This window comes from Halichoeres trimaculatus, unplaced genomic scaffold, assembly GCF_033239565.1.
Source record: "Halichoeres trimaculatus isolate MK-OKI-2021-1 unplaced genomic scaffold, fHalTri1.1 fHalTri1_scaffold_14, whole genome shotgun sequence".
Taxonomy (NCBI): domain Eukaryota; kingdom Metazoa; phylum Chordata; class Actinopteri; order Labriformes; family Labridae; genus Halichoeres; species Halichoeres trimaculatus.
The window spans coordinates 5,019,483-5,029,908 of NW_027437192.1; the positions used below are offsets into that span (position 1 = coordinate 5,019,483).

Sequence of the window (10,426 nt, forward strand, 5' to 3'; positions counted from 1 at the left end):
GAATCACAATAAAAAGTTCAAACTCAGCTGCCGATGTGGAAGGCCAAATTACTCTGGAGAGTTAAATTTTGTGGCTCTGTGGTGTTAAACGACGGCTCAAAGCTTCACCTGTGTGAATAAAAAGGTAAACGATAAAACGCTGCAGCTTTAAACACTTCAGTCCAACCTGATGTTTCGTGACTTTGATGAAAAGACCAAAAGAAATGAAAACAAAGAAGTAATTTGGGCACAGGTGAGCAGACAGAACAAGTCCTCACGATTTATTAGCAGATTGGTCACAAGAAGAGAAAACGCAACGTTTACAGAGAAACCAATAAAAAAGGAGACAGCACACATGGGGACAGAAATATTTATGTATTAACTATCGTGTAACTACGTCACATCTCTGTACAAGTGGCCTACCCTTTAAAAGAAGAACATGAGTACACAAGGATGCAGTAAAGACGTCTGAGTGTGCGGGTGTTGGTCAGCTCCTCTGTATTGCATGCTCTGTTTTCTCTGAACCAAGGTGCTTCTGCGTGCAGACCGATTTTTCAACGCCTGCGTCAAAACTATGAGGAACTTCACAAGGCCACACTTCGTGGTGCTGGATCCTGCACTCACACATGTGCATGCAATCATACATACACACACACACTCAACATACACACACACACACACACACACACACACACACACACACACACACACACGTGTTTCCCCTCGACCGTCTAGCACTCAAGAAAAAAACTCAACAAAAACTAAAACACCAGGTCGCCCACACCAGTCGTTCCCAGAATGAGGGAATAAATTAGCTCCATAAAATGCTTCTTTATAAAAGAAAAATTCATGTTTTTATAACTGTACACCTTAACTATACAGCATAAAGTCAGGGAGCATGGAAAGAAGGGAAATAATCTCCAGAAAAAAGACGCTTCTGGCTCTAGCACCCTTATCCCTCCAAACGCATGCACCGCTCTTCTTTTTTCAGCAGGAGATGGAGCAGCCCCCGCCCTGCCTGACAAACGCCATCTCCACTTCATGACGCCCACTTTCCTTCCATCCCCTCGCTGCTGTTCAGTGTCCAGGACGGGACGCCGTGGATGAAACGAGTGCAGGGAAAGCCCCATTCCTCTCTTCGTCTGTATGAACCTCGAGTCGGACCGCTCTCGCTCGGCGCTGCCCTCGTCTGATCCGTCCTGCGGCTCAGTCGTGGCGGGCTCTGCTGCTGCAGTTCAGTCCGCTTGGAGCAAAACGCTCTGGGGCCCCTCGTGTGACCCTTCTGTACAGAAAACCCCCTCAACCAGAGTCTGAGTCGCTCGTGTCTGAAGAGGAGGACGAGGAGGAGGATGAAGAGGAGTCTGAGGAGGAGCTGCTGGCGCTGAGGCGTGACGGCTGAGTGTGCTGCTCTGTCGCAGGTTTCTCCGCTGAAGAGACATAAAAAAGGCCAATCAAAATCACGAACACTCCTTCCAAACCATGTTTAGGAAGCGGTTTCTCATAGGTGACTAGAAGAAATCATGACGCGACAACTTACGTTTGTTCTTCGGAGGCTTCTTCCCGGAGTTGAGCTGCCCGCTGACGTCCATCAGCCTCCTCTCCAGCTCCAGCTGTTTCTCCAGAGCGAGCTCCTCTCGGGACTTCCCAGCCATGTTTTTACTCGCAGCTGCCAAATCAAAACATCGTAAAGTTTAGTCTCAGTGTCCGACTCAGTGTTTGAGCTAAATCAATAAACAATATGTTTCACAGACTCTGAACTCACCGTAGGGTTTGCGAGGTTTCTTGCGCAGACACGTCATGACGTATCTCTCCAGCTCCCTCAGGGTCGACGGCTTCAGCGTCTCAAAGTCGATCTCTATCTCCTCTGGGTTGGTGTCCCGGAGCGAGGGCTCACGGGACTGGATGATGTAAACGACGCGGCCCAGCTTCTCGCCCGGCAGCTTGTTGATGTCCAGGCTGAGCTGGCGCTTCTCGTCGTACGACATTGGCGCCGTCTCCTCCTCTTCGTCTGAGTCGAAGTGACCGACGATGGGGTCCAGGGCCGGCTGAGGCATGCTGAACGTCATGGCGGTCTTTTTGGATCTGGAGGTGGAGAGAAGAGAAGAGGGCGTCAGGAACAAGCAGCATCAACAGACTGTAGCTAAAACATTGTGCACTGGGAGTCAGGACTTACTTGCTCTTGTTGTTTTTCTTGCTCGGCGCCTTTTTGATCGGAATAACCGGACAGGCCTGGGCGCGGTTGGTCTTACTTTTGGGGGTTTTGGTGACCTTGGGGACTTTTGCAGGTTTAATAGGGGGCAGTTCTTCCTCTATCCTCCTGTGCTTTTCCTTCTCAACCTTCTTCTTCTTCTTCTTGTCCTTCTTCTCTTTCTTCTTCTTGGGTTTGACGATGGGGCCCTGGGACAGAGCGGTGAGCTGCTCGTGTACGGCTTTCAGCTGTTCCTGCAGCTCTGCCAGACGGTTCGCCCTCTCCTCCTCAGAGTCCGAGCTGGGGCTGCTGTCGCTCTCCTCGCTTTCACTGCTGAGCTCGCTCTCTGATGATGATGAAGATGAGGAGGAGGAGGATGAGGAGCTTGGGGGAGCTGGAGGCTCATCGGGCATCTTGGCAAAGCAGAACTCGAACACATCCTGGAAGGGTTTAAAGAAGCTTGTTTGAAATCCAGAACGATCAGATTCAGTCTATAAAAAGAAACGTCAGAATGATTCATCTCTTTCCGGCGTTGTGAAAACATTACCTGCAGTTTTCTGGCCATGGACACCACATCGTGATCGGGAGGGTTGTACTTGTAGCAGTTGGAGAACATCAGTCGGACATCAGCGGAGAACTGCTGTGAGTCACGATACTCTCTGCTGTCCATCTTCCGCTGAAAACAGGAAGACAGTTTGTTAAAATAAGCAGACAAACAAAGCAACAATAATCTATCCTCTTGAGTCACCTGTGTGTAGATTCATACCTTAATGGTGCTGAGGTCCATCGGCTGCTTGATGATGTCATGATAGTCATGAAGACCGAGCATGGAGGCATCCACAGGCTTGTAGAACGGCCAGGCGTACCCTGCGTGCTTCTTGGACAGCAAATCCTTCAGGACGCCGTTGCAGTAGCGCAGCTGGGGGCTCAGCTTGCTGCGGCGCACAGGAGGAGGAACCAAGGAGTCTGGTAAATCCTTCTTAGGAGGCTTAATGGGACGTCCACTGACTCCTCTCCGGGTCCCTGCGCTTGATTTGGAGCTCATCATGACCGGCCCACAGCTCATCCCCATGCCCATGTTCATGCCCATCCCCATGCCCATGCCCTGGCTGAGACCCAGGCCTTGGTTCATCCCCAGGTTTGAGCTGTGGTCCATCCCCAGAGACGTGAGTGTGAGTGGGGAGTCATGGCCCCCGCCCATCCCCAGGCTGACCCCCATGGTGCTCATGATGGGCATGGCTACGGTGGTGGGGGTTGTTGTGTCTGCTTTCCTTTTCACACCTTTTTTCTGCGAAACACAACAGAGGTGGATTAGTTTCTGTTGATGAACTGAAGTCCAAAGCTTTCAAACTCAAACCAAAGAGGTGGAAACGTGAGACATACCTTTGTGGTGGGCTGAGTGGGAGGCACAGCTGTGATATGAGAGATGCTGTGATCCAGGAGAAGGGAGGGGGGCAGGCTCTTGGTCAGAAGTGTCTGTGGAGGGGTGGACAGGATGGAGTCTGGGGTCTCTGGGGTGGGAGGTGAGTAGGCTGACTGCGAAACTGCTGGGACCTGATGAGCCGTCGTCACTCCTCCAGTAACTGCAGAAAGGTGAGGAAGAAATGAGTATCAGACTAGCTGTATGTGTTTAAGTTTATAAAAATTAAATGAATCGGCATGATCTCATGTTGATTTCGTCTCTGACTATTGTTATTGTTTTTAAAATGACTATTTTTATTTTTATTATTTCTATTTTTATTTTTATTTTGTTACCGTTATTATTACTATCTGTAATCATTGTAATTTTTATCCTTGTGGTTGTTTTAAATATGGGTTTCTGGACTTTTGTTATAATGTCACTATATATTACAATTATGTATTATTTATTTTTTATCTATTTATTATTTATCTAATTATTTATGTATGTGTATGTATATATATATATATATATATATATATATATATTTTTTTTTTTTTTTTATTATATATTCTTTTTTTTAAGGTATTTTTTCAATTATTTTTTTTATTATTTAATATGTATATGTATTTTTTTTAACTGTAATTGTAATTGTTTCAATTAACTTTTCTAAATCTTATACAGGTATTTTATTATTAATTTATTTTCTAGTTATTATTGTATTATTATTTTGTTTATCTTTTCTTTTCCTTTTTCCTAAATTATTTAAATATTTTATTCTATTTATTTATGTATTTTTCATTTTTCTCTCTTATTCTGACTTAACTTTATGCAGATATGGCCTTGTTTTTTTTTTTATTTTTTTTTTTTTTTTTTGGGGGGGGGGGGGGGGGGGGGGGGGTGTATATGCGTGTATGTCCACAATGTGTGTACAATATGTTTGTAGATACGCCTACCATTATTTTTCATAATGTTTTGATTTTCCAATGCATAAATCCACGCATTCAATGTAACGAATGGTAAATTTCAGGTAACTTTGTGCCAAAAATTCAATAAAAAAGAATGTTGAAAAAAAAAAGTACGTCTCTTACCTCTGCCTTTTCTTCCAGCTTTGCCAGGTTTACTCCGCGGAGGGGGAGGAGCGAGCTCTTCCTCTTCCTGAGGCATCTGAGCCACTTTCTGCAGGAACGCCTTCTCCAGTGACTGCGCCATGAGCACGATGTCATCTGTGGGCTGCAAAGGACCAAAAAGGGTTTCAGTTTGTTTTGTTTCAGTATGACTTAGTAGCTCTCACTGGTGTCTGATGCTACAAAAGGTGAAATAAGTTTTTCTGCTTTTCTGAAGCTGGTTTCATGGATATCAACTTAAGCTCAAAGTGATACTCTGGGATGGAACAAGTTGGGTCCTATCACAAGGTTTAGGGCAGAAATTACCCCTACAGCAGTGTTTTTGTGCAGCAAAAGCACAGGGCTCACACACCAAACACCCCCTCCCTGCTCCTCTGCCGGTTTCCTCTGCACTCAGACGGGGCCATATTTTACTTGACCAAAAACACAAATAAACTCCCACTGAAAAAATCTGATATCTGTCTGCATTCACGCTTTATTTAGAGAATTTTCAGCGCGTTACTTTTACACAAAGACACAAATAAGGCTGGGGTAATTTCTGCCCTTAACCTTGTGATAAGACGTCTTCCACTCCAGAGTATCACTTTAAGCTGAACCTGAAGAAGGTAGCATGTAGTAAATTTTTCCAGAAAGCGTTCCCCTACCTTGTTGTAAATGTAGCAGTTTGTGAACATGGTGTTGAAGTCCTGCATGCACTCGCTGGCACTGCGGTAGTAATTGTTTTCAAGCCTCTTCTTGATGGTGCCCATGTCCATAGGAGTTTTGATGATCTTATGGTAGTCCTGAAGAGAGACAGAGACACTTTAAAAAACTCTCTTCTAAGTTAAGGAGGCAGCATACCGGCTCTTATGAGAGAGAGTGCATCGTCTGATCTCTGGATCCACTCACAGGCAGGTTGAGCTTGGCTGCGTCCACAGGTTCATGGAAGGGCCAGGCAAAGTGGTGCCTCCACAACGACTTGAGCAGGACTTTCTGCAGGAACTGAAGTTGGTTTGTCATCCTCCCCTGTCGGTTTGGGTCTTTCACCGGGGGCTGGGGGGGTCCGAAGTGGGACATCTGATTGTGAGGGGGCATCCCAGGACTCTCGAAGCCTTCGTAGAGAAGTGAGGGTTTTCTGATGCGCTTCCCAGCTGTGCCAGAACTCTGCTCCATTGATGTGACCCCCATTATACCGACATCAACCCCAATATGGGTGCTGCGGAGAGCAGTTAGAGGACTGATTAACTAGGGTTGAGTGGCTGGCACATCTCCATAGAGCATGTCATAACAAAATGTTTGCCTTTGTATGATTCAAACAGATCAAATCCTCCTGGTGTATCACTAAAATGAAGACAAAACGTGATAAATTCACACTTTGAAGATAGTTTTGAATTACTGATTCCAAACAAGCAGATTTAACCTCTTAAGACCCTGCATCCACATATGTGGATCCATGATGCTTTGTTTTTAAAAATTTAGCCACATTTGTGGACATTTCCCACATCATCATCTGGTGATATCACAACACAAAACTACTCTTGATCAGAAAAACAACGTCATTCAGTACATAAACACTAACAACAACCAATAAAGAACTAATAACACAAATAATCAAACATCCTGTATTGTGTATGGTGAGCAAGTTTACTTATCCAAAATAATAGTTTATGAATACTCTCACTCGCGATTGATTAAAATAAGGCAATATATTTAATATCAAATACCACAAAACTAGCACTATATATGCTGCAGCCCTGCCTCTAGCCCACAAGCACCAAGTTAATCCTCTTCCCAGGCCGCGGGCCGTCATTCACACGTTCTAAAGGTTACTGAGTAACCCTCCGTCAGGTTTCTCACGCCCCTTGGAAACAGGAACCACCCAGCACTCTTGAGCTGTGCGCTCAGTCCCCAGCCCCTGTGGACAACGCCCAACTGTACTGAATCATAGGTGAACTTCTTAATGGCATAACTGACTGACAACATCTTTCACCCATGTGCATGCTATAAATCCTGCTGAGTAGCCCTCGTCTTCCAGTCATATTTCAAAAGCAGCGCCATGATCCTTATGCAGGGATACAACACTGCTTTATTCAGACTCATGTACCACTGACATCTTCTACAGTAAAGAGATCCAGTCTAATTGTATTCATGTTTCCACATACCTGTTTCAGCATTAAAGATCATGTAGCGTTTTTTTTAGGAATTGAGTTGATATAGCATATAACATTACTGGATCGGTGGTATGACCTTCATCTGTGTGCCTTACACCAGGTAAAACTTAAGAAATAGCTTTTTACTCACCGCTCCAATAGATCGAGAGCCTTGCACCAATCAAGTTTTATTCAAAGCTTTAATTCAAAATAAGTTATGTAATTTCCACTTCTACTTAAAATTAACAGTTACATATTGCTTTTATTTTTGTTTGTGAGCTTGACTGCACATAACTCCAAATTGGTACATCACAGATCCAATGAATGTATGGGAATCTGGAGTGGCTCCAGTCAACATTTGCATCAGGTAGTTAGATGTTTAGGTGTTACAGGTGGCTTCTTCCTCCACTGAACTCAATCTGGTCAGAGCTCCTCAGATACCCCTGCACAACCCGTTTTGATCTGATTTTTAATTTAAATGTATGCAATAATGCATGCCTTGGTATTACACAATCTTTGTTTACTACAAAGTGATGTCAAAATGATTTGGTCCTAGCTTGTGGGTTGTGACTGCTGAGCTGCTGGTGCAACAATTTACAGATATTAGCATTACAAACAAATTAAAGCATCATTTCAGTTCAGTGAGGAAGGTTTTGAAAATGACAGTTCAGTCAGATTAACTTAGCCATGTCTTTAGCACCTGAATCCTACAAGAAACATTTATTTTTGAATGATACAACTTTTGGAAACACAGTTGACAGTTAGTGTACTTTATTTTTTAAAAAGTAGGGTAATCATGTACATAATATAAAACAACAGACAAGTTTGGGTTGGTTAATAATAAGCAGATAAACAGTTGAAAATGTTAAATGTTAAAATAAAAATGGGTTATATTTTGCACTAAATTCAAATGAAGTTGCTTAATAATGTGATTACAAGGGATGAATTTTGGGCCATTCTTAGCGTACGAGATTTTTAGCTACTTAGCTTGGCTTGAGTGACACTAGGCGACGTTACCAGGCAACCAAATGAAACACCCTGCACACATGGGTACCCTGCGTAACCCCTTGCGCTACACTGCCGTTATACCCGATATCATAACATCACCCGAGTATAAGGCGACAATATAAACAAGGTGAAACAAGCACCAGTTTCGATATGTTCAACGTCCCGTGTCATGATTAACAATCCTCAATAAATTCAGCCAAAGATAAAAACATCATCATAACAAATCACTAGATTAAACTCTCAAGCATCAAAGGAGCATGTCATCTGGCCGTTTTAATCTCAATTTTGACTAAATCAACAAGATCGCCCTAAAAACTGTCAGACAGACATCCCTCGCTCTGAAATGCTAATGCTAACAGTGCTAGCCCAACTGCCAAGCTACCGATCGCGGCCGACGGCACTCTGAAGATGGCGCCGGCTTAGTACGAACAACAGTCGCAGCTTATTAACACAAAACAGTTTGTTTTGTTGGTATGAGCACCACTTCTATTGCTTCAACAATGGGATATGGCTCTCATGCAGTACAATGAGTGTCCATGTATCTCCTCCGCTGGTATAACCGCAAACAAGGGCTGCCAGTGCGATGTTTGAGAAATAAAAAAAAATAAACAGAAACGTTCACAATATCCCCCCTGATGGATAGCTGAGAGTCAATTATACCGGTAGATACCTGTCAAGGAGCGGGTTTACAGCCATATCCATCAGGATGGATCCGGATTCTGTTTTTATTTAGGCTCAACCTGGATCCGTCTCTGTTCAAGGTTTCCCGTCTCCCCGCCACAGCGAAATCCTTTGATCTGCTTCGGTGAAATGGCGACAGAGCGAGCGCACCCGTTGTTATATAGACAGAGCTTTCTTCCTATTGGTTAGACGTTCACTGAATTTCCACGCCCTCTGAGTTTCTATTCGCTGTTCATGATGTCCGTCAAACTAAGCTTAGCCCTAGGTGCAGTCGTTCAGCGGTCAACTTGATTTAACACCCTATTTACAAAGGTACGCAAGAAAAAAACAGGAAACTAAAGTTCTTCAATATTTGGTATCACGGACCTGCAGTTGGTAAGCGGTTTCTCGACACATTTTGATACAAATTGCTCAAGGAGCGAAGTCACCCGTCTCCTTACCGTATTTCATTACGTCAATGCGTGCAACACGACTCAAGTGATTGGTCAATAAGGGCGTAACGCGGGCTCTAAGGGGAAATACCAAGAAGACGATTGGTTCTTCTACCAGGTCACGCGCACTCTTCTGGAGCCATATGCCTCTCCCCACGTTCTCTCTTCTTACCAGAATATCCGCATTTCTGCCTTTCACAGACGCCATCTTTGAGCACAATGACACCTAACATGATCTTACATTTCTCCCTAAAAGCTGAATAGAAACGACACAAATCGCAATGAATGTAACACACTGTCAATATCCAAACCGTGGAAATAAACCCTGTAATCCGCAGCAGATAAGAACAGTCTCCAAACGACAAAGGCAAGACAAGGCCTACGTGGCTGACAAACCATTGTTCAAACCAAATATTGGCGCAATCCTAGTGTATTATTCAAGGCCCCTATTTTTTAAATTGTCTGTAACCTGTAACACGTAAAAACGAATATGGAAAACGAGTGAAAAAGATCTCACACTGCCAAACGAACTGCCTACTCCAGCTGAATGACACAGCAGTTTCACACTGACCTCGCCCCACTTAAAAAAAAACACACAAAAAAGTCTTGACTTTACCCCCCAAAGTAAATAAATCGGTACATTTTCAGATAGAAATGTAATGCCAAGGAAAGTATCAAGAAATCTTACTTATTTGAAAAAAAGAATTCCTTAACATTGATTATCTTATTAATAAATTACCATCCTAAGAGTTAAAAAAAGTATTATCAAATTTCCCCGAATCCCAAGATCATAAATATTAGCTTTTAAACAAACTGTTTATAAATTTGTCAATCACCAGAAGGGTTACCTAACCACATTCGCCCATCCCCCACACCAAGGTTACAAATACCCTACAATGTCACTGAAACAAACTACAGAGAGTAGCGATAAAGCCATCGACCATTAAGTCAAACTGTTTTTTTCAACTTTCCTCAAAAGAAAAAACGATATACTTCACTTTAAAAAGTAAATTAAATGACCTTAAACCATGGGAAAACATTACAAAGTATGAGATAAAAACCTTGAAACAAAAATAAATATAAATGCTGCCTGGTACATCCCAAAATAATGCGAAACCTGTCTTCAAATTATCTTCTCGTCCTCCACCTCGATACTTTTAGCCAACACATTTCCCTCAAACATGTCCGCCTTCTCCCCCATTCCCTGAGCTGGGTGGGGGAGGGGAGTCATGTGACAAGATAAGCGTTGGCGCAGCTGTTTATCAAAAGTTGGACACGTGGCATTGCGTAAATAGGTAATAAAACATATCCAGTACACTCCGCGGCGATAATATAGTTCCTGTAGTTCCCAAGTCCTGTGTTTTAACAAAGTATTTCCCTCAGTTTGGGGGATAATGCGGTCAAAACTCGCGAACAAAGGACATGCTTTCAGCTGTCTTTGGCTTGCCCCGATTGGCCCAATTTGATCACGTGACAAATAAGAA

The 10,426-nt window shown here is 43.5% G+C and overlaps 1 protein-coding gene across 2 annotated transcripts; it reads right to left on the reverse strand.

The window, feature by feature from the left end:
- Positions 1-270: 270 nt before the first annotated feature.
- Positions 271-10,418, reverse strand: brd2a (bromodomain containing 2a). 2 transcript variants are annotated; one of them, XM_074687598.1, is made up of 11 exons: positions 10,004-10,418; positions 5,582-5,888; positions 5,338-5,475; positions 4,658-4,799; positions 3,551-3,750; positions 2,934-3,455; positions 2,715-2,843; positions 2,153-2,607; positions 1,742-2,061; positions 1,517-1,645; positions 271-1,406 (listed from the first exon to the last, which is right to left on the reverse strand). In XM_074687598.1, exons 1-11 carry the CDS (start codon positions 10,039-10,041, stop codon positions 1,279-1,281), a joined length of 2,508 nt encoding a protein of 835 aa, XP_074543699.1. In that variant the 5' UTR covers positions 10,042-10,418; the 3' UTR covers positions 271-1,278. The 2 variants fall into 2 exon arrangements, with proteins under 2 accessions (XP_074543699.1, XP_074543700.1); XM_074687599.1 differs by having other exon boundaries at positions 8,501-10,418.
- Between the last annotated feature and the right edge of the window lie 8 nt (positions 10,419-10,426).